The sequence below is a fragment of the Suricata suricatta genome, chromosome 12 (genome assembly GCF_006229205.1).
Source record: "Suricata suricatta isolate VVHF042 chromosome 12, meerkat_22Aug2017_6uvM2_HiC, whole genome shotgun sequence".
NCBI classification, from domain to species: Eukaryota; Metazoa; Chordata; class Mammalia; order Carnivora; family Herpestidae; genus Suricata; species Suricata suricatta.
The window spans coordinates 79,484,749-79,508,997 of record NC_043711.1 but is presented as its reverse complement, the minus strand read 5'-3'; the positions used below and the strand labels follow the sequence as shown (position 1 = coordinate 79,508,997).

The 24,249-nt window shown below is 52.9% G+C and overlaps 1 protein-coding gene across 1 annotated transcript in view; it reads right to left on the bottom strand.

Annotated features, from left to right (window-relative positions):
- The window catches only part of RSPO4 (R-spondin 4), a 31,980-nt gene extending 7,821 nt beyond the window's left edge, over positions 1–24,159 (bottom strand). The window contains exon 1 of the mRNA XM_029918102.1: positions 24,081–24,159. Within this exon, the coding sequence (XP_029773962.1) occupies positions 24,081–24,159 (79 nt within the window). The remainder of the gene's footprint in view (positions 1–24,080) is intronic.
- Between the last annotated feature and the right edge of the window lie 90 nt (positions 24,160–24,249).

The window sequence follows — 24,249 nt, the reverse complement described above, 5'->3', positions numbered from 1 at the left end:
TTGGTCCTGGTGATTGGCTAGGACGCCCTCTAGTGCCTCCATGTTGTAACGGCACTTCTGACTGTAAATTCCGATGGTCTGTGGCTTTCCATCCCATCTCTATAACTTGTTGAAAAGAGCAATGCTATTTCTAAGTCATAGTTGTAGAGACAAGATAATTCAATGAATAATAAGTGATGACACCTAGAGTTTGTACCATGCTGCTTTAGAAAAGATCCAAACTTGATAGTTCTTAAACTTGACCATAAGAATCCCAAGGGGGGCTTGGTTTGGGCCTAGGAATGTGCATTATAATAAGTCCAAACTAATTGTGATGGGCATTTAGGATGTGTCGTCCCTGCTCACAGTCTCCTTTCCCTGAGAAGCTGACCTGGCAATCATGTTTGAATTGCGTGACCCTGTCTGCTGGCCAATGGTGGACAGACTGAACTCGGGACTGACAACTCTTCCTGGCTGGGCCAATGAGACCACCTCTCTTGGGGATTTTAACTTCGGGCCAACAGAGAATAGGTCTGGGCTGTCCTCTTGACCTAAGACATTTGCAGGAGGGCAAGGCAGTGCCCACGTGAGACACTCTGTGGGCACTAGCATCCGTGGCCCCTCTCTTTGCTAATACAGACCTCATCCCTCTGCTCTCTCTGACTCGGAGGTCCATATGGAGTCTCTCCACCCAGATGCACTTAATGGAGGCTTGGGCAATCACCACACCAGGTCCCCTTGACCATAGTGGTTGGTTCGGACATAGGCACGTGTCTCGACAAAAGCTAGGCTTGAGATTTTTTGGAGGGTGGTGGTGGTGGTGGTGGTTAACAGGTATGTGTAAGTGCATGCATGCATTTTCTCTTCCGCTCTGCTGGGATTTGGGAAAATGTAGACCAGAGCTGGTGGGAGGGTGTCCTGAGGATGGAGACCTCAAAGCAGCAGCAGAGCCAAGAGATTGTCTGTGCATCTGGATTCACCTGGAGGGGGTCAGCTCATAAATTCTCTTCTTTCCTCCAGCCACTTTGAGTTAGGTTTTCTGTCACATGCAGAGAGGGAAAAGCAACCAGAAACCTCATGGGACCCCCAAAACAGAGTCTTTGACCATCATCTAAGCCCAGGTTCTGGCTCCCTCAAGGCCCGGCTCACCCCATAGCTCCAAAGAAAGTCACTTTTTCACTTGAGCTAGCTCTCCTCCTATTAACTTACAATCAAAATGATGCAGGTCAGCAGAGACGTGGGGCTCAATGACCACGGCAGAGCTCCTCTGCCTCAGCAAGGCCAAGGGGCCTGGAGCACCAGCCCCCACCCGCTCCATCCTGATTACCATGGCTCCCTGTTAGGCCCTGGCATTCTAGGGAGCACCCTCTGGAAGCCCTTGGATTCTTCCACACCTCAGTGGATCCAGGACTCCATTGCTGTCCAGCTCAGATACACTTTTCTAAATGAAAGCTTTTGAACTCCACTTGCAAGCACCCCTGGGGTTTTTGAAGGAGTGACACTCCAGTTATTTCCTGTATCAATGGTCTCCTATGATCAGGGCCATCCTCCCCCAGTCAAAATACCAGGCCCCACACGCATGGCTCTGATTTATTCCAGCAATTGGAGGTGTTTAGAATGCCATGAGTCACTTTGTCTTTCAAGAAAGACGTCTTTCTTTCTTTTTTGAAGCTTTTTAATGTTTTATTTATTTTTGAGAGATAGAGCATGAGCAGGGGAGGGTCAGAGAAAGAGGGAGACACAGAATCCAAAGCAGGCTCTAGGCTCTGAGCTGTCAGCACAGAGCCTGATGCAGGGCTCGAACCCACAAACTTTGAGATCATGACCTGAGCCTAAGTCAGACGCTCAACCGACTGAGCCACCCAGGCGCCCCGAAAGACGTCTTTCAAGAAAATGATGGTGGAATGGATCACACCAGGCTTGGCAGCTTACAAGATGCAGGCTTGTAACAACTCCGAGCGCATGCGTTAGCCCAGGCTTGGGTGATCCGTTCATGAATCCATCCATCCATGCATCCAACCAATATTACGCTGTCGGGTCCAGTGCGAGTGGCTCAACGGTTATGAGCTTTGGGGGGACAGCTCTGTGATCGTGGGCAAAGCATTTTAACTCTGAGCTCAGTTATTCTCATGCAAAGGGGGTGATGATGCTTATCTTGCAGGGTGGTTGTGATTAAAGGAGGTGGTCCATGAAAACCCGCTTGGCTTTGAGCTCTGCACGTAGCAGCCTCCCCCCACCCCCCACGAAACTGCAGCTACTGTTATTATATGGAAGCGATGATCTGTGTCATCGTGTGTTAAGGTGCAGGTGCCCAGGATCCAATCCTGGCTTCACCACTCATGGAGTGACCTTGGACAAAGAAGCCTCATCATCTGTGGGCCTGAGTTTCTCCATCCGAAAATCTATGGTGGCAATTCCTGCCCTCATCGGCCTTGTTACCAAACAAATCAGCAAGTGCCTGGCACGTAGTAGGTGCTGCTTTATAACCGTGAGTTGCTTTCCTGTCCCCTCACTGTCACGGCATGTGGTGGGACATCAGACCACATTCGGTCCCTCCTCCCTTTCACAGGTGGGCAAACGGAGACCAGAGGTGTTCCTGAGCGGCAGGGTCCAGAGAGATGGTCCAGAAGGTGAAGAGCTCAGGGCAGACATGAGGAGGCAGCTTTGGTCTTGGGTGAAGGGCAGGTTCATCCTTTCTGTTGGGATCAGGGAGTGACCCGTGTCTTGTCACAAGGGTTCCCAACCTTGGGTGACCCACATCCTAAGACCAACCCCCAGGCGCCTTGTTGCAATAGGAGTCAATGGTTCGATATTTGCAAGTGATCTCCATATTTTTTCCATTTGGGAATTTCAAGTGGATTCAAGGTCATCGCTGCATAGCAAGCCTCCCACCCCTCTGCAGGCCACAGAGCTTTCCGGGAGGAAGGTCAAAGGCACTGGGGGGACATCTGAAAGCTACATGTTCCCCCAGGAAGGTTCATGTCCTCAGCAGCCCCCAGCGAGTCTATTGCAGAAAAACCCTCTATACCCAAGTCAAGAACTCTAGCCCCACACTTGAAAAAAGCAAACAACCCAAACTTTAATTTGGGTAGATTCCTAACAGTTAAAAAACCGTATTTCGCATGAAAAGCTGGAGTATGGACTTCTTTGGAAAAAGTCAGCCTATCTGCCAACACCGTGCCTGCATCCCCGAAAGGCGATACTTGGTTGAAGTTACCTGGATGGGGCACAGGCTCGCCACTCTGCCCACCATTCCCTTTCATTATCCCCGCCGCAGAGGGCAAAGGTCAGCAGCTCTGTGTGATCAGCCTTGAGCTTCTCTCTTACACCCACTTCACTCACTGATGCTAGAAGGCAGCATAGAGCAGGGGTTCTCAAACTTGGGCAGGCATCCGATGCACCTTGGACTTCTTCAAGTACAGATGGCAGGGGCGCCTGGGTGGTTCAGTTGGTTAAGCGTCCGACTTCGGCTCAGGTCATGATCTCTCAGTTTGTGGGTTCGAGCCCCGCGTTGGGCTCTGTGCTGACAGCTCAGAGTCTAGAGCCTGCTTTGGATTCTGTGTCTCCCTCTCTCTCTCAAAAATAAATAAAACATGTAAAAAGATTTAAAAAATTAAAGCACAGCCGATCGAGCCTCCCCCAGCCTGTGGATTCAGTAGGTCTTGGGCAGGGCTTGAGAATGTGCCCAAGAACCTGCTAACAGGTTCCCAGGTGATGCTGGCCCTGCTTGAAGACTGGAGTAGGGTTGAGAGTCAGACTCTGTGGGTTCAAGTCCCAGTTGTGCCCCTTGCCCTTTCCCATGTGTCCTTGAGCCTCTCTGTGTTTCTGTTTTCCCACCTGTGAAACAGGCATCAGATTGGCCGGCTGACAGTGAATGTCGTGGGCACCTGCGCAGTCCGGACCCCGAGGAGCGGCTCAGGAATAGTACTCTTGCCACCTGCCAGGCGTTTGTGGGTGTTCGTAATTTGGGACTTGCTTGGGCAATCAGCACCGACCTTTTTATTTTGATGCCAACATTTCTGGGGGTAGGGTTTCTTCCCAGGCGGGGTGTGCCCAGGGAAGTAAGTCTTGCGTGAGAACATCATGGTCATGGTCAGCAGAGGACTTAACACAGCTGACGGACTCCCTGGGGGTGAGAAGGATGGGGATGGAAAGAGACTGCCACCCCCTGCCCCAAGGCAGTGTGGCCTGACGAGGACCAGTCCCTGCCCTGGGTCCAGCCCTATCCCAGGGGAGAAGCCAGAACCACTGTAGGGGGGCCCCATGCAGAGAGTGCTGGGCAGTGCGTCCTCGGATCCTTGCCTGGCGGTGGGGGGACACATGTCACCGATGACCAAAGAAAATAAACAACATGTGGGCTCCTGCCGGTCTGCTCCGGCCACGACATATGGGAGGCAGTCTCCGCTGCTGGAAGCTGGCTCTGAGGAGCCCGAGGCACAGCCCTGCCTGGAGGGCAGATTGCATCATCCCCGGCAAGGGGTGGGCCCTGGAGATGACTCCCAGCTTGTAGTCTCCCGTGGGGTGCAGGGCTAAAGGTCTCCAGCCCACGGGTCTCTTCTCAGTGCCCGGGGCAGTGGCGGGAGGAGACCCAGAGGGCCACACCCTCAACAGAATGTTGAGGTGGGCTTGGCTTTGGAGCCTGACAACCACCACTTCCTGGCTGGGTGATCTTGGGCAAGTGGCTTCACTACTCGGAACCTCAGTCTCTTCTTCAGCCAAATGGCGGCAGTGGCGGCAACCAGCTCCCAGGCACTTGTCTGAGTGACATGAGCTCATCCGTGCCAAGTGTTCAGCACAGCTCATGGCAGAGGAATGAGCATGATTTTATTACTCAATTTGTGTAAGATGCCTGGGAGGCACCCAAGGTGCTTCCTTGAGGGGGGCCCAGTGTGGAGGGTTCTCCTTTAAACCGCCACAGCCTCGCACCTGTTCTCAGGGAGCCTGCAGTCTGGGCAGGAGGACCAGGCTCATATATCGTAAAGGAAGCTGAGGGTGTCTCTCTTCCTCCACTGAAGGGGGAGCCCCAGGAGGGCAGGGATAAACCCCAGCACCCCACACAGACTAGTCAGCACCCTTCTTTTGCTCATCCAAATGATCCTGGCAAATGTTGTACCTCGCTGCCTCTTTCTTTCCATGGCTGCTCATCGTTCCGCGTGGAGATGCTGTAAAAGCAAGTCTGATCATCGTACCCACTTCAGAGACCAGGAAACTGAGGTTCAGGGCAGTGCTGCTGCTTGTCTGAGGTCACTTAGTAAGAGGTGGAACGGACAGTCAGACCCAGACAGGGTGACTGCAGAGCCGGAAAGAGTTGTCTTGAGGCCACTCTGCCCCCTTTCACCCTCCACAGTGAATAACACGTCCCCCTACTAAGGTCTCACAGTGCTAAGGCCGCTGCTTCCTTCCTCGTCCGTTTGACCTTGACTGAGACAGGAAGTTGGCCCTGGCGGCTCGCGGGCAGGCTGTCCCTGGACTGAGCCCGCCCCTTCTGCTCGTCTCATTCATTCGCCCCCCTGCCATGCTTACCCGTGACATGCAGCAGGTTAGTACGTGTGCGGCCAACCAGAGGGCAAATGCCTGTTTCCTTGTCCCTTCCAAATTCTCTCTAAGGGTTTCTTGTGCTATCCCCACCAGGGCTTCAGGAGGTGGGGAAGTGCTCTGCCTCCTCTGCCCCCCAGGCTGCAATCCAGAGGGAATCCTTTACCGACATTGGCTTACATGGGCCAATGGGGGAAGACAGGACGGAGGATGGTAAGGGAGCCAGGATTCACACCCACGTCTGTGCTTCCCCAGCCCCTGGGGATCCTCAGATTCAAATCCACACTGAATCATCTGGGGCTGCTTATCAAAAGCAGAGGCATCACCACCTGTCAATATAGGCGGTTGATTTAAAGACTGGCAGTGTGGCCGGTGCTGTAGATGTATGGACTCAGCTGATCTTCAAAATCCACTCTGCGAGGTTGGCCAGCACTTTCCAAACACCAGTGCTGCACACAAAAGTGCCCGGGGATCTTGGGTTCGAATGTAGATTTTGATGCTAAGGGTCTGGGGTGGGGTCCGAGATTCTGCTTTTCTACAAAGCTCCCCAGGGACGCGGATGGTGCTGGTCCTTGACCTTATGGCCTCCCTCCCCTCACCAAACCAAATCTCTGCTTCCCTATCCCTCAACACCCCTCCCTGGACCCAGCAGGTGTATTCTGCCCTCCATTAACCACTTGATAAGGGCTGCCCCGCTTGTGGCCCCGGGGGAGCCCTGTGGGTGCTGAGCAGCCCAAAGCAGCACTAGTGACCTTCAGAAAATCATCGTTTTGCATCCACTTGCAAAAAAAAAGAAAGGATTGTTACTGGATCCCTTATCACTCTGCAAGCTGCCCGGGAGGTGGGAGCAGCCAGCTGGGACTGGGACCAGGCAGAGACAGTCCTGTGTTCCAGGTGGCTTCTCGGGGACCCATCTCCCCAGAGGGCAGCAGCTCCCCGTCCATGACCATGGAATCCTCACGGAGCTGCTCCGGCTATAGAACTGTCAGCAAATCAATCTGCCCATGCAGTTGTCACAACACCGCCTTGTATGTGAAGGTGTCATAACATTCTCAAGTCTGTGGAGCTGGAGAGGCAACTGTCTTGCAGTTGTCCTACGTGTACGTCAAGTAGATGCGGTTGCCATTCTTTTGGGAAAAGATATCGAGAGAATAGCTCCTTTTTTTTTCCTGGTGACAGGGGCTGGTTTGTTGGGGTGGGTGGCCTGCACCAAGTGGCTAAACTACTCCGTGCCTCTGTTTCTTCTTCTGTGTTTACCTCATTGGGATATTTTGAGAATCAAATGCATTCTGCTCAAAACAGCGCACAGTAGGTGTTCTGGAGATCTCATGACCCCTCCCGTGAATGGAGACTCCCTGAAGCAGGTGCATTTCTGGCTTGCTCACGGCCATAGCCTCTTAGCACCTGACATAGTAGATGCCTGTACAAGGTAGGTGCTCAGTGAGTACTGGTAGGGTAGGGACTGGACCCAGACAGGTTCCGGCTCCTTCCAGCTCTGGCTCCGTGTGATTTGCTGTGTGCCCCTGGGCAGGTCTCTTGCCTCTCTGATCCTCTCTAAACCTACCTGGCTGCTCTCAAGGCACCCTGAGACCTGCGTATAAAGTACCGGAAGTATCAACAGTAGCTGCTAATTCCCTTTCCTTCCCCTGGGAAGTTTATGATTGATTCCTCATCGCTCTTTATTTGTGGAGTCATCTCATGGCTCTTTGAGAGGCTATAACACTTCAGCTCTGGCTGAGTGGGAAGACGTTTGCAGAAGTTGGAACCCTGGTGGGGTACGTCCAGCCAATATGGAGACCCAATGCCGTATGCCATATGCCATTTGTAGGGGGCACTGTCCACTGGTCTAAACCAGGAGGCTCCTACAAGCCCTGGGGAGGATGTGAGTGCCAGGATCGCAGGGAAGATAGGGGAAACTTTCTAAGAGGACCTGGAAAGCCTGGATTCCTCAGATTCATTGGAGAAAGGTACTATGTTTGACAGTCAGTCCTATAAGCAATCTCCTTTACTTTGTGCTGCTGAAGTCCTGTGCTGGACAGAGCACAGGGCTCAGACCCAGGAAAGTGGTTCCTGTCTCGGCGTGGACTCAGGCTCCATGTATGATCTCAGCAGAGTTCCTCATCGCCCCATGCCTCAGTTTCTCCAGCAGAAAAACAGAGGGTTGGTCTTGATAAAGGGCATTCGAAGCTAAAGAAGCCTTCTTTTTCCCAGAGTGAGACAGGATATGGGTGTTCAGTTAATAGGGCAGGTAAGACTAGAGCTGCTTTGGTTGAAATGGTTGAAATCTGGATGGGTGTGAGGGTGAGGATCTCGATCTGGTCCTTTAGGGTCACTTCACCCTCTTCTGAAGCAGCCCCTGAGGGCTTGGACCATCTCTAAGGACTCTTCAAGCCCCAAAGTCCCACAGTTCCAATGACAGTAGGAGAGGGGCAGAGCAGTGGGCAGCACTGGCTAGAGACAGACAGCTTGGGCTCAAACCTCAAACTAACCTCTCCATGCCTCAGTTTCCCCATCTGTAAAATACGGATACTAATGGCCTCCTTACATGTAAGTTGGTGTGTGACACACTCAGATCAGTGGCCGGCAGACGGTAGATGTGTGCCATGGGGTGTCTGTGAGCAGTGTGGAGCTCTCACGCGGCCAGACTCTGTCGCCATAACCCTATGAGGTGTTATTATCTTCTCTTGCAGACAAAGAAGTTAAAGCACAGAGAAGGTGAGTAAGTTGCCCATATTCACACAGCCAATGAGTGGCAAGCTGAGATTTAAGGCCAAACAGTCTTAGTAACTGGTGGTTAGCCCTCAGAACAGGCCCAACATAAACACCCTCCTTGCCTCGTAAAATTAAGCCCAAGGAAGCCTTGGGTATGTGATCAGCGCCCGGCATAGAGAAACCCCAGGGCCCCACTGCCCGTGAACATCAGGGAAAGGGACCAGCCCTAAAAGTCAGGGCTGACACTCATGGCAGGCCTTGTCAGTGCTCCAAGGACAGCCGCTGCCCCTCCCAATCAGCACCCTGGGTACCAGGAGGCTCCGAGGGGTAACAGAGCCGAGAATCCAGTCTGGGCCTCCAGGCAAGGGCTAAGCATCTTCACAGACCTAATTCTGGATCTGGCCTCTTTCCGCAGGCTCCCTTATCCTCTCGAATCCTCGCAGAAGAGAGAGAGCCCCAAATGTGAACCCTTGCCCCAGATCTTTGGGTCCTAGGGCAAGTCCCTCCCTGTCTCTGAGCCTCAGTTTCTCCATCTGTCAAAACCCATTGAGTGTAAAGGTCCAGTATTCATTTACACATCCATCCATCTGACAGGCGTTTCCAAAATACCTATGGTGTACCACACCCTTTTCTAGACTCCAGGAACATAAGGGTAGAACAAAAAACAAAAACAAAAAACCCCTCTCATTTGCTTTTGTTTGACTTATTAAACAAAGTTAAAAGACAAATCACAGAGGAGCGCCTGGGTGCCTCAGTCGGTTAAGCATCTGACTTAAGCTCAGGTCATTATCTCATGGTGCGTGGGTCCATATTTTCAAATATTTTACATATGTTCAAAAATTTTTAAAAAAGACAAATCACAGACCTGCGGAAACATTTGAGAAAGACGCACAAAGCGATTCTAGATTGGAAGGTAAATTCCCTAGGCTCTCCATCTTACTCATCCCCCCTCCCCGTGTTACACACAATGCTGGTTAAGTGTTTGTTGAATGAATAAAGGAACAGGACTTCTCTTGCTGCTCCCAAGCTTGTGACGAAAAGTGGAAACAGTCTCCGAGCCCTCCCCTCCTCTGTCACTGGGTTCTAAAGAGAGCCACCTCATGAGTATGCCATTGGGTTAGTAAGGGGGGGGCCAGGTATCTTGGCACCCCCCAATCTCTCCCGCTCCACCGCCCCCCCAGCCGGTGTAAATGGATTTCTGAAGAGAATCCAGGAAGGACCATCCTGCCCCTCCCCCCCCTCCCCCAACCCAGCTGGGGTGGCATTTGGAGGGGACCTGGGGACCATGGAAATGGCTTTTCATCCCCTATGGGTACACACTCACCGACCGTCCCCATTTCTACCGGATAGGAGGGGAGTGCAGAGGGCCAGCACTGGCCACCGCTGGGCCAATTCTCGGCCAAAGGGACTGAGGAAAGTGGGTGAGCTTGACCCAGCTGCAGAGTCCCGACCCAAAGAGCCAAGAGGCTGTGGGGGCCCCAAGGGGGCATGGGGGAGGTAGGAATATCAGAAGAAGAAAAGCCCAAGCTCTGTCCCCCGATAAATCACACCGCCACAGTTATGACATAGGTCACACGGCAGGGCACGAAGGGAGGCACCGGAACAGTTAGACCTGCCTCCCCACCCTCTGCAGCTGCACACTGGTGATGAGACTCCAAGTTAACTCAGTGCTGGGCCTGGTGAGGCCGGAAGCACCAGAAAACGGAGAGACCAAGAGACGGCTGTCCCTGTCCCCACCCCCTTTTTCTGCTCCCCAACATGCAGGGAGGGAGGGAGAGAAAGAGCATGACACACGTCCCCACAGGGCAGGTCAGTGGCCTCAGGGGCCAAGTCAGGGATGGGGAAGGAGACAGCTTGGAATTAGACCTATGTTTGAAAATTCAGCACTGGGTTGGGCTTTTTAATACCAGAAAGCTTTGAGATCTGTCCAATTGAGGACTGGCTTTTAGAGATACAACCGAGAATTAGAGAGAGAGACAGAGAGAGGAAAAAAAGCACATGTCATGTTTGCAACCCTCTGTTACGCGTTCAGGATGATCATTGAGCCACTTACACACCGAGGAGGCCAAGGATTATCATTCTCAATATACAAAGAACTCTCAGAAATCAATAAGAAAAACGGGAACAATGGAAAGTGGGAAAACAAAGATATTACAAGTAATTCAAAGAAGAGAAACAAGTAAGCCAGACACCACATGGAGAGCTACCCCACCTCACTAATACTTTTCAAAATGAAGATCAAAACAAGAAGGAAAAATTACTCGTGACCTACAGGATATGCACACCGTGTAAGACTGAAGTCATCCACAGCACTTTTAAGAAGGGGATTTGGGCAGGGTCTATTGAAGTTTAAGGTCTGTGGCATGAGGGCGGTAAGATCAAAGTAGAGAAGGTGCCCTGAGGCCCAGGGAGAGGCAGACGCCTTCTGAGTCACCCAGCTGGTTGTGGGGGGAGAGGGGGGCCAGAATCCTGGTTACAGGATGGGTGCCTGTGGCTAGTTGGCCAGAGTCCAGTCTCTGACCAGCTGGTCCTCTCCATCTGGCCTTGTGTATGGTCTGGGCCCCAGCACCTGCCTTGGGAGGCTAGGCCCAGTCCACCCACTGCTGCTCCAGGGCTGAGGATGGCTGCACCTTTGCTGTTGCAGGTGACACCCCTTCCCCACCATGTATGAGGCTCCCCATTTGTCCTGTGCAGTAGGGACGTATGCAAGGTAGACATGGGAACCCAAGGTTTGGGCTCAGACACACCCGCTCTCAAATTCCAGCTCCATGTCTACTCCCTGGGAGGGTTAGTTAACCTCAGTCTTCTCATCCATAAAATGGAGTCAATCATCTAACTCACTGGAAGGCTTGTCCCTTCCTCCTGAGGGCCTCTCTGTGCCAGGCTTGTTCTAGGCACTGGGAACACATCCGTGAACAGGATGGTCCTTCCCTTCATGACGTCAGCATCCTGAAGGAGAGATAGAGAGAGAGAGACTATCTGAAGCAGTGACAAGGAGGGAATGCAAGTTAACCGAGTGTCGGGAGGAGGGTCTGGGTCAAGAATGACCTCAGTGAGAAATATGAGAGATGGATTCTTGGCCCAGAGACCAGCAGAGACAGAGGTCCGGGGGCTGGAAAGAGCTTGTCGTGGAAGAGGGCAGTGGTGGGGGTGGGGGTGGCGGCAGGTGAGGTTGGAAGGGTGGACGGGCCAGCCCGGGGTATGTAGGCTAAGGGAGCTTGCATAGGCTAGACTTTCTAGAAGCAGTGAGCGTTGGCCTCTGCTGGGCTCTGCCCAGTGGCGGGTGGGGCAGGGGGCAGGAGGCTGGCCATGGTCCTGGTGGTCTGCACCAGGCTGGCGGCTGGGGGAAGCAGGGAGGGAGGGCAGGCAAGCTCTCTGCTCGTGGGCTATTTGGAGAATTAAGAGGCAAGTGGCCTGGGCCTGGTGTGGCACGTGGTTGGTGCCTATAGACCAGTTATGTGGTCTCAGATCTAAAGAGACCTAGGGGCGCCTGGGTGGCTCAGTCAGTTAAGTGTCTGACTTCAGCTCAGGTCATGATCTTATGGTTCATGGGTTCGAGCCCCGCATCGGGCTCTGTGCTGACAGCTCAGAGCCTGGAGCCTGCTTGAGATTCTGTGTCTGCCCCTCCCCCGCTCATGCTCGCTCGCTCGCTCTCTCTCTCTCTCTCTCTGTCAAGAATAAATAAAAACTTAAAAAATAAAATAAAGAGACCTAATCTGAGAATCTCACGACTGTGTCTATCCTACAGCCTCCTCCATAAGTGTCTAAATCCCTTCCCTTCTCCTTGCCATCACGTCCAATGGTGCCTCCTTGACCCGCTATTGCTCTTGACCTCCACAGGCCGGCAGGACCAGGTGCTCGTCCTGGGTTCCCTCTGGTTGTGAAGCAGCCTTGCCATTCACTGTGCTCCCTGTATCTGCTATACCCCTCCCCCCTTGAGATGGGGTGAGCCCCAAGGCCCTGACTGGGTGGCTTCCTAAGCCCCTCTCAAAACAGAATAGGTGGGGAGTCATGGTGACCCCTCCCGGGCAGCCCCCCAGACCAGCTGCCCAGCTGCAGGAAATGGATAGAGGGGAGGCAGCACGGGCAGGTGGGAGCCCAGGTCACCCACCCTTGGGTTTGAATCCTAGCTTTGCCACGTTGGCGGGGGAAGGGGCCCTTTGACCTTCTGAGCCTCAGTGTCTCATCTGCAAAACAGAATGATGCTAGCCAAGGGTTGCCTGGAGGGTAAAGGCAGGTGACAGCCTATATGCCAAACATTCACCAAACGGGAGCCAAACCTATCCATACGCTCCACCCTGGGTCTAGCTAACCAATTTTGGGCACAGTGAAAAAAGAGCTCTTTGGAGCCCCAGCCTGGATTTCAACCCAGACTCTGTGAGGACTGTGCAAATCTGGGTAACTGATTTTCCCCCTCTGGGTCCTATTTTCCTTTTCCTTAAAATGGGTCCTCATCTCCTAAGGTTATACGTAATGCACACAAAACACCTGGCACTGAGTAGGTCCTCCATCAACGGTACAATACCAGAGGGGAGGGAGGAACTGAATGGAGGAGGGAAACAAGCCCAGCCTGGGGGGGGAGGGCGGGCAAAACACAGGGAAGTGGGGACATCGATGGCCTCGGCTCTGACTCTCCGTGGACCCGAGGCACTGCCTCCGCCAAACTGAAATTGTCAGTCCAAGGAACCTGTGCTGCCCTCGTCCTTGCCTCGATCATTTCAAGGTCACTATGGTGCTACCAGCTGGAGCCACATGTTCCCCATTTTCATGGAGGAGAAAACGGAAGCCCAGAGAGATGGGGTGCTTGAGCCACGAACCCACAGCAAAGGTGCAACCTAGAGTACAACTCCTCCCTGCTCGGGGGCAAGCCTCCCTGGTGACTCCAGCCGTGTGGCTCTCCAAACACCGAGGACAGCCCTTGCAAGCCATACGTCTGTCAGCCCACGGAGGGCCCGGAGCTGCTGGTGAGGACAGACAGGAGGGGACTTACTCCAGGCAGAAGCGAGGACCTTCCATAAAGTCAGCTTTGCACACAAATGTCCTGAGCCCTTGTATTCTCTTTGCTTTTGTTGTTGGTGGTGGTATAGGATGCTGAGCCAGAGTGTAAGATGATCCATTAATGTCGCCCGTCAGCCAGAGCAGCCCCGGGAGAATGTATGCCTGGGACGGGGGTGCTCAGCCCGCGGGGAGGACTCTGAGCCCCCTCGGGATGCCCTTCAAGCCAACTTCACTGTCACCTTCCTACTCATACACTAAGACCCGCTCTGGTGGGCCTGCCTCCTCCATTCAGGCTGGGGACCCTGAGGACAGGGTCCAGCTAACGGCAAGTACCGGCTGGAATGCAGTGACCGAGGGGACATTTGAGGACAAGGGGGAACTGAGAAGCATCACCCGCATTTGACAGTTTCATGAGTGTGCTGGGGAGGGGCCGAGGCCCGCTGTAGCCAGACTGTCAGATCAGAGGATGGCTCACAGAAGGGTGGTCCGCCTGAGGGATGGAGAGCCGGGACTCACACCCTTCTAATGAGACCTTATAAGGACATTTTCTTTTCTTTTTTTTTTTCTTCTTTTTTTAAAGATTTTCTTTTTAAGTGAGAAACTTAGTTTCTTTTTAAGTAAGAAACTTAGCCCCTCAACATGGGGCTCAAACTCACAACCCCAAGATCAAGAATTGCACCTTGAGCCAGCCCTGTGCCCCTTATAAGGACATTTTCTAAGATTAAAAAGCCCAGGCCCTAAGGTGGAAGAAAACTCCATCCTTCAAAAAGCTCATGGGATTTGAGCACATGAATAGTGTCATAGGTAATGATTTCTAAACTCCAAAGGACAGACGAAGTTAGCAGATGGGTGTTGGACTGAAGAAGGATATTTTCAATGTCGAAACCAACATGGGGTCAATATGCAAGTAACAAAGGAAGTCCTACAAATTGATGAGAAAAATTCAGGAAATAAATAAAAGTAGACAAAATTGAGGTGCCTGGGTGGCTCAGTCAGTTGAGCGTCCGGCTTCGGCTCAGGTCATGATCTCACAGTTTGTGGGTTCAAGCCCCGTGTCAGGCTCTGCGCTGACAGCTAGCTCAGAGCCTGGAGCCTGCTTCCGATTCTGTGTCTCCCTCTCTCTCTGACCCTCCCCTGATCGCGATGTCTGTCTGTCTCTCAAAAGTATATTTAAAAAATTTTTTTAAATTAAAAAAAATTAAAAGGCAGTTTTAACATGAATTTAAATACATCAAACTTCTTTTCATTAAAATGAAACACTGAAATTAATAATAGTGAAAGCTTTCGTTTTTTTTCTTTTCCCTGGAGTAATTAACAAGCATTTTTAAAAAATGAAATCAAACTGTGTAAGTAGAATAAAAGAGAACAAAGTTTAAATGAGTGACATAAATATAAGAGTAAAATTAAACATCAGCAATGTGTAACAATTTAAAAACCAAGAAAGGAAAATAAAACACAAAACAAGAGCGGGGTTTTGCATGGCTGGTGCTGATAATGTGCTATGAATTAGGGAGTCTGACGGACACAGATGCCTGCCAGAGGTGGGCGGGCAGGGGGAAGGAGAAGCAGGCCCAAAGACAGCATCTGACTGGGTTTTTCCAGCCTGCTTTGGGCAGAGGGTAGGACGTCAGGCCCCCGACGGCCTCATCCACAAACAGCCATCACATCATTTATACATTTATAATGTGCCAGGACCACGCACACACACGTGCACGTCCTTCAAGTCTCACTGCCGTCCTCAGGAGTCCGATTTCAGAGAGGAGTACACGGAGGCTCAGAGACAGAAGTCGCTGTGGGACAGTCACACAGCACTTAGGACCACTATATTCTTTGAATCTGGGCTCCTCAAAGTGACCTTCTTTTGACAAGTTAGGACTTCTGGGGACTTTTAAACACAGGTTGATATCAGGCTAGAATGTTCTGGACACTAGAAAGAGCCAACCCCTCACGGTGCATGACTGTTCTCACCATTTTTCAAAAATATTTTTTAATGTTTAAACTTTTTTTTAACATTTATTTATTTTTGAGAGACAGAGAGAGCGCGTAAGCAGGGAAAGGACAGAAAGAAGAGACACAGAATCTGAAGCAGGCTCCAGGCTCTGAGCTGTCACTACAGAGCCCGATGCTGGGCTCAAACTCACAGGGTGCAAGATCATGACCTGAGCCTAAGTCAGATGCTTAACTGACTGAGGCACCCAGGAGCCCCTGTTATCACCATTTATTGAGCATCTACTATTTCCCAACTATCTCCTAGGTGGGTTGCATGCATAATTTTAATCCTTAACATATGACGTAGATGCCATTAGCGTCCCCATGCACGGCTACATGACACTGAGACTCAGAAGTGGGATATTTTCATCCCAGGCAGTAGCAGAGGTGGGAGCAGGGCCCATGAATGCCACAGCCCCAATCCCATCCTCCCTGCCTGGTGCCGGAACCCTTAAGAGCTCCCCCTATTTGCTAGGAATGCCCTATTCTACAAGTTAGCCAACAGAGACACAGAAGGGAGAGATGAACTGCCCAAGGTCACTCAGCCAGGGAGTGGCAGAGCCCATGGCCTTCGTGACAGCCTGCTGGCTGCCCACTGCTCATCTGGGACAGGCTAGAGACAGCTGGGCCCGCCTGCTGACACCAGGGCAGGCTCCGGAAGGACAGTCGTGACGTTCCTTCTCTGCGTTTCCCCACCCCTGCGGATGTGGGCACCGCTGTTGGGCTTCAGGGAAAGTGGAGACTTCTGGCGAAAGGGAGTGGCCTCCCCACATTGTCTGGGTCTCCCAGGCTGGGGGATGCCTTTCTTCTGAGCTGGTGAGACGGCACCCCCCCACACAGTGGCGCACTGGGGCCCCCATCATGGATGGCAGAGCAGGGGCTCTGTGAATCACGCGGCATGGCTCCAAAAAAAAATCATCTCCGGGGGAGGCGGTGGTGGCCCAGCCTGAGGCCGCCATGCCCAAAATGAGTTTGCCGGCGATGGGAACCAGACCATTCCCTGTGGGACCCGGTGGGGGAGGGGGTGTCCCTGAGGCTGGGGCTGAGGGCCTGTGTCTGAACTGTACCACCTGCTGCACAAGCCAAGATCGGAGGCTCCAGCCCCTGGAGACTTGCAGGCACGTCCCAACTTCTCCCTGTCCTGGCTCTGTGCCTTTGGCAAGCCAACTGCCCTCTCTGAGCTTGGAGGGACTCCTCTGTAGAATGACAGGATCAAGCCACCTCATGGACTGTTGTGTGGCTGTATTGGGGGAAGGCCTGGCGAGCTACTTATGCACCCAAGCTTTGGAATTCAGGGCCTGCATTTAAATCCTGGTTTTGGCCAAATGTACTTTGCCAAGCTATTGGACTAAAGCACATGAAATTGTGGATGGGGGCAGGTTTTGACCTCTAAGAATGGCAATTTCATACACCTTATGCAAATGTCCCTCTGTCTTATTCAGCTTCCTCCTCTGTAAAATATGGATAAAAGTCCTCACACCAACCTGTGATGCTGGGTGGCAACTGAGCTCTGGGACCAGGCAAGATTTGAACCTTTGCTGGGTGACCTTGGGTAAGTTACTTAACCTCTCTGTGCCTCAGTTTTCTCATCTGTAGTACAGGGATAATAATAGGACCCATCTCACAGGTTTATTAAGAAAACTTAATCAGCTCATATAGACAAAGCACTTAGAACAGAGCCTGATCTTGTTAAATAAAATAAAATAATACAGGTACTAGCATCTGGCATTGAGTAAATGCTTGCACATAAAGCCAAATCAAAAACAGACTTTTTAAAACCTTTGATGCCAGAGGAAGTTAGGTATTGTTCTTTTTAGTTTCTTTATTTATTTTGAGAGGTGGGGGAGGGGCAGAGAGCAAGGGAAAGAGAGAATCCCAGGCCGACTCTGTGTGGTCAAGCAACACAGAGTCTGACACGGGGCTCAAACTCATGAACCTGAGCAGAAACCAAGAGTCAGACACTGAACTGACTGAGCCATCCAGGAGTCCTGGACGTGAAGTGTTTTTCAAGGAAAAAAAATATACGTTTTTAGGAACTTCTATGTGTGTGAAAATACAGGTGACGAGCAAATTCCTGGGCATCCATCAAGCCTTGGGGCCATTCTGAGTCCTGACGGTGTCCGTGGCCTGAGATTCAGGGGGAAGGACTGGCCTTGAGGCAGTGGTGGCTCTGAATCCGGCCCAGAGCTCCGCCAGCTCCCCCAGATGGAACCCCACGGCCAAGCCATGCACTCTACGAGGCACAAGGTAACTCCAGGGGTCCGTATGAGGCTCCCACCCCTGGGCGGGCCCCTCGTTACTAAGAAGCCTGTGCCAACAGCCTTTGGGCGCTTGACTCCATTCCTCATCTGGCATTTACCCTCGACCTGGGAGAAAGGCATAGCAGACCCAGCGCAGCCAAGACATACAGGGAAACTGAGGCTCTCAGAGACCCGACACTGGGACCTTCAGGCTGTGGAGCGGGCTGCCTTCCCCTCCTCTCCATAGCCGCCCTCCCCTTCTCCCCAGTCTCTGCTGCACCCTCATTTCCACCTCCAGCTGGACGACCACAGGGGATGTGCTGCCCGGATGAAGCCTCCGTATTCGCACAGGTATTGGTCTCAATGGTCTCCGTTGGCCTTTTCAGCCCTAGCATTCCATTATTCTATCGCCCTTCTCCAGAACTCCAGAGACAGAAGGCAAGCTGTCAAGTGCTGTGGGGACCAGAGGGTGGTTAATGGCACTGATGGGTTTTTCAGAGAAGTCTGCGGTAGGCAGGGTTTGCTCCAGTGGGTCTGGAATCTGGAAGACCCAGACCACACACCCGTATCCGCTGCGACCTTGGATAACCCAGCTCCCCTCCCGAGGCAGCCTTCCTCTTCGGTAAGGGCAGAGGGTGCAACCACACCCGCCTGGCACGGGCAGTGCGAAAGGCTCTCGCAATGCCTGGGGCCCACCAGCCACGCAGGGGTGCCTGACGCACGAGGGTGTGTAGGCCCTGGTTGATCGTTCCACCTTCTGAGACTAAGAGCCACAAGCCTCGGGAAGGACGCAGCCACCCGATTCGGGGCCACTCGGCCTGCAAAATGTGTCGGGGCGGTTGCTACTCACGGAGACAATTCAGTGTAGCATTTGTAGACTCCCCACACCTGCTGTGTGACCCACGGGCCTTTGTCTCCCCATCTGTGCTACAGGGATCCTCCTAGAATCTGTCTCGGAGGCACTGACGAGGACCACACTGGGCTCGGCTGATCCAGTAGCCTCCGGCTTCTTCGACCACGGTAAACGTTACCGTTTTATATCTGTTCACACGCAGCACACAGAATACACACGCTAGTACACACACACTCACACACATAACCCCCACCCATGGGCACGTCTGTGAGCACGCGCACTCACCCAACTCAGACACACACCCACATGTATGTGCTGCCTGACCCACATTTCTCGAAATAGTATGTAATCTTAACACATGTAATACATTCTGATATTTTCTAAAAAGGAGGTTAGCGAACTATAGCCTGTGAGCCAAAGCTGGTGGTCAGCCTGTTTTCGTATGTGGCCTGTGAGCTAAGAATGGTTTGGGACAGGTCAAATGTGGCAGGCAAAGCTACAGTACTTACTCTAAGGCCCTCTACGAAAAAAGCTTGCTGACCCCGCCTGGTTCTATTCTATACTGTTCTGTTCTGGCACCTTCCGGAACATAACATGGTGCTGCCCGTCATTCAGAAATGCTGGCCGTGCTTAATACGTGTATCTCCCTGATCCGCGGACAGGTTGTAAACCTCCGTTTGAAAACTCGGAATTCAAGCAAGCGTCAGTTTTCCCACTAGAAGGAAACATGGATGAAGAAACAGTGAACTGATAGAGGGGCACGAAGACACAGGAGCACCGGACAGATAAGGTCACCTTGGCGGAGCCACGTCCCCTCGGTGAGTTTGAGATTGCTCAGCTGAGACCAGGAATGCCGCGGACCTGCGCTCAAGGCAGTGTTGAGGAGCTGTGGGGTCCTGCCCGGGTCACTCTCCCTGATGGATCTGCTCCTAACATCTCAAGAGTCACGGAGCCATCGGACAGCGGGGACAGTGGAGCACACCTCTAGTGTCCTGCTCAACACCTAGTCCAGAGCCTGGCCTCCAGGAGGGACTCAATAAATATTTCCTTGTGACAGTGGTGACTCGTGAGGGGCATCCAAGGCCCTCCAGGACTGACCTCTGGCCCTGTCTGCAATCGGGCCTTCACTTCCTCTGGCCATCCAGCCCCTTTGACCTTTTCCACCTGTCCACACCTTCCCTTCCTCCTGTCGGAGTGGCCTGCCCCTTCCCTGCTGCCACCTCTGCTAATAAAATCCTAAGTCCCATCCCATGATAAGGCTCCTCCTGAGGCCTTCACCTTGCAGCCCCTGGCAAGTCACCAACAGATCCCACGTGCGTGTCTACGCACAAGCTTTGGAGTCTCCAAAACCCTGGGCCCACATCCCAGATCTTGGGAGTTCCTGGGCAAGTCACTGCCCGGTGATGAGCCTCAGTCCTCTTATCTGGGAAATGGGTAGAATGCCAGGCAGGGCCAGGCAGTGAGGATTCCCCATGTGTGGAGCCCCTGGCGCATGGCCAGCCCTCACTGAGTGACTCTAGGCTCTCCTTCGGGGACTGGGTGGGAGCGGGGCAGTTTCCCTCCCTGGAGAGGGAGGTGGATTCCCCCCAAGGGTAGAACCTGTGAGGTGAAAGCAGCATCTCCTTTGAGCCCAGTTTGGTTCCAGAACTGACTGCAGAGGAAGAGGGCATGCGAGCAGAGCCCGATTTATTGAGTACCTACTAGGTGCCAAGCATTCTGCTTTCCTTTCCCCAACAGCCGTATTTTAGGAAGGAAACCAGACCCGAAGGGGTCAAAATGACTTGTCTAAAGTAGCACTCTACCAACACGCGGCCCCTTTCCTGACCCCTGCAGGGGCAGTTGGCAGCCCTCTCCCCTGTCCTTTAGCAACTCACTCCCTTTCCAGGGCTGCCCCTGACATTCCTCTTTACCTGGCGTCACGTGGATGCCAGCATTTCGGGGAGATGCACCTTGATCCCTGAGTCCTTCCCCATCTCTGCCCCTGCCTGGGGCACCTGCTTGGGGGGGTCTTGGTATCTCTGCTATGCCCAGGGGACCACGCTGCCTGCCTGGCTGTCCACACAGGGCTCTGCAATTTACAGAGAATCTGTACACTCACCCTCCCCTCCAATGTAGGCGCTGCCACAATCTTTTGACAAATGAAGAAAAAAAAAAAAGAGAGACTCACAGCAGGGACAAGGGCAGAGGTGAGCTTCAACCCGTGCGAGATGCCCTTACCCCAAGTCCAAAGAGCATCCCACCCTGCTGTAAAATGGGAGTGGAGGGAGTACTGGAATCTTTATGAAGCACCTACTGTATGCTTCCAGATATGCTACCTTCACCCTGGGACTGTGGTGAGTCTTCCCAATTGCCAAAGAGGTAGGTGCAACTGTCCCCATTTCACAGATGTGGAATCACAGATCGATCGGAGAGGGCATGAGGCCTGCCCAAGGTCACACGTCTAGGGTAGGAAAGGCCTCAGGATTTGAACCCAGGGCTGTCTGAATTCCAGAGCTGAATTCCCTGAATTCCCTCTGCCCCTTGCTGCCTCGGGTCTGGAAGGATCTTAAAGCACCACGTCGGGGAACTCTTACCTCCAGCAGGCCCCCTCCTTCCAGAAGGCCCCCTCCCCCCAGAAGGCCCCCTCCCCCCAGCAGGCCCTGAACATCAGGGAAGTCAGTCACAGCCTGTCTTCTCCTCATTGCCTAAATGAAGCTCCGTTTCAGGGCTGGGGGGTGCCAACCAGAGCCCCCTCACACTCCCTGATGGTCCCATTGCCGGGATACCACAGCACGTTTCAAGAGAAATGTTTCCATCTGGTTCAGATTCATTTAGACGTAATTAATCACCATGTTGTTTTGTAAGAGACACTTGAGATCCAAGAACCTTTCTCAAGCCTTTTCTTTCATGCTTACTTGTCTTAGAAACAGAAAAATTGGGTTTCACAAAAAAAAAACCAAAAAACCAAAAAACCCAACAACCAGTGACACCAGAGCTGGAGGAATCGTGGGTCTGTGGGTGTCAGGCCCTGGGGGTGGCGGCTGCTGGGCCTTGCAGTGCGGGCCGAAGGCTGAGGTTAAGGACTCGAGTGCGGAGGGGAGGCTGGGGAAGTCAGGGGAGGGGCACCCCTCCACCCCGGCAGCTGCTCAAGGGCAGGCCCCAGGTCTGTGCACCTGGGCATCTCCAAGTTTCCTAACGCAGGGCCTGTAGCTCCTGTTGAATGAACAAGTGAAGGAATGGATGAATGGCACGGCTGATACACAGGTGCCTTCACGATACCCTCTCCCACTGAAATTAGGGGAAAATGTCAAAGCAGGTAAGACCCTCAGGGACATCCTGTGGAGACTTCCAAGAGGCTGTCCTATGAAAAATGGCTTCTGCTTCATAATTAGTTTGCGGAAGACCCTAATGTCTAATCCCAACGCTTCACCGTAAATGCTCTGATAAGTCCTGCAGTCAAGAAATCTGCTAAATCAAGCATTTCCCAAACAGATTTGGCCAGGATTCCTATGACCACCCTGTGTAACCTACAGGAAAGGTTTGCCTACCGCCCTCTCCCACCCCAGTGCCAGTGGGGAAACTAAGGCTGTAGGCAGAGTGGGGGAATCCACTCACCCAAGGTCACACAGTACAAAGGGGTCCAGGGTAGGAGAGTGGGATTGAAGTCTAAGGCTCTCTCCATTGCACCTGACGGGTAAGGGGATCCCCAAGCCTCTCCCTGGAGATGCTGGATGGGGGGCATGTTCGTGTCCCATACACAAGGCGTCAACTGCTTCGGAGAGGGGCACTGAGAACCCAACTCCTCACCGAGCGAGTGGGGATGGGGAATGGGACTGGAAGTTTTCTTTTCCTTTATTCTGTGTGTGTGTGTGTGTGTGTGTGTGTGTGTGTGTGTGTGTGTCTGTCTGTCTGTCTCTTTATAACTGTCTGTCTGTCTGTCTCTTTATAACTGTGAAGCATCTTAAAGGTCTCCAAAACCAGCTTCTCTTCAGATGGGGAAACTGAGGCTCTGAGAGGGAAGACCAACACAGCTCAGGAGACATCCTGTCAGATCAGATCGGGATTCGAGCCTGCTTTACTACTTACCTGCTGTGCAACCTTGGTCAAGTCAGCTTCCCTCTCTGAATCCTCATCTAATAAGCACCTCCCATCCCAGTAGGCTGTTGTGAGTGGCCAGGGACACCAGGGGCAGGAAATGAAGATGACTAATCCTTATAAGTGCTCGTTGGAGCCTGTGTACTTGGCTACCCCCTTAATATACAGACGAATTCATTCAGTCCTCCCCACATCTGCCTTGCGAGTTAGATACTTAGATTACTATTCCGGTTTTAGAGAGGAGTCAATGAGGAGAAAGTTTTTATTGTTATTTCTTTGGTCTGTTTTAAAATGGAGAAAAATCTGAGAGATTTTCTAAAAGAACTTTAAGTGGGTAAACCCAGGCTCAGAGAGGCAAAGTGACTTTCCCAAAGTCACTCAGCTGGTAACTGGGGAAGCCGGGATTTGGACCCAGGCAGGCTGACACCAGAACCCACAGACTCAACCACTATGCCAGGGCCATCTGCAGAGGGCCATGAGGTCCCAAATTCCCCCGGCTCACCTTAAGCCCACTTACGTCTCCTCCCTCCGGGTCCAGAGATCGGAGCCCACTGGGCCAGGCTCCCTGCCCCATCCAGTCCTAGCTCCCAATTCTCAGAGCCCCTCTGCTTCCTGCTCCACTCCAACAGTGACTGTGTTCACACAGGGTGTTTCATTCAAGTGGATTAGAAGCCCTCAGAGGGCACACTCTCTTTCTTACTCCCAAGTAGCCTTCCTCAGACCTGACACCACCGCTTGTGAGGAAGCCCCTGGGTCTTCCGCTCGCCTGACTGCTGGACAACTTAGCAAAGTTACCTAACCCGTCTGAGCCTTGGCATCGGCTCTATAGAATGGCGCCAGTGCTCTCAAAAGGATGCAGTGGGGATTCCCTTGATGAAGGAAAATCTTGGTGCATGGCTGGTGTCCCAAGGTGGGTTCAGACTGGCACTATTTTGGGAGGACACTTGCTTTCCTGCCTGCCCTCTTCAGCCCCATGGCTCTGCCAGCCCCCACTCTGCAGGGATGGCCTCAAACCCACCTCCTGAGTACGTTCTGACCCTCAGTGAGGGTGCAAGAGGGTCCTCTCTGTGCCCTAGGCATGCTTATAGTCTGAACCTTGGGTTATCTTCCTAGGGTTCCTAGAGAAGATGGAGAACGTAGGGGGCTCTGGGACTTCTTCCAGGTCATCCCAGAATCACTGAACTTGAACTCGGGTCTCAGATCTTCTTGAATGTCCTTAGCAAAGGGAGAGTCCCCTGAGAATCACCGCCTTCCCGAGGTGATGCCCAGAGTCAGGGTCAATGATGGGGCTGAGTCAGGGGCATCTGGACTCCTAGCCCCGGGGCTGTATATGTCTTCCCCTGGCTCAGTGTGGCTAGTTGGCGTGGCTTCTAAGCCAGTAATTTTGTCCCCTGGTCCCAGTGCCCTGGGCTTCCCATCTCTGCACAGAGCCACCCTCCTTCTCAGCAATGCTGCAACTCCGGGGAGCGGGTCAGTGAGAGCCCTAGCAGCCCCTTCCCTCCCTGGGGAGCCTCCTCGGGCCAGCTTGCTCCACAGGCGCCCTGGAGCCTCAGTCTCCGCATCTGTAAAGTGGGATTGACAGCTGTCTATGGAGGAGTCAGCGGCCCCAGACGCCGGGCACCACGCAACTGTCCAAAGGGCCATCGCCCTGTCTGCCCCGCTGTGTGCGACCTGCCACCTTGCCCGCTGCCCCTTCCTACCTTGCTTCTTCCTTCGGTTCAGGGGGATCATGCTGGCGGCGTGAGCGACGAGCAGCAACAGACAGAGTGGCGCCCGCATCTGGGCAGCCTGGTCAGGGCCGGCGAGCGGGGGCTCCCCGGGAGGCCCGATGGCTGCTCCGGGCCCACGGGCGCATCCGCGGGGCGCGGG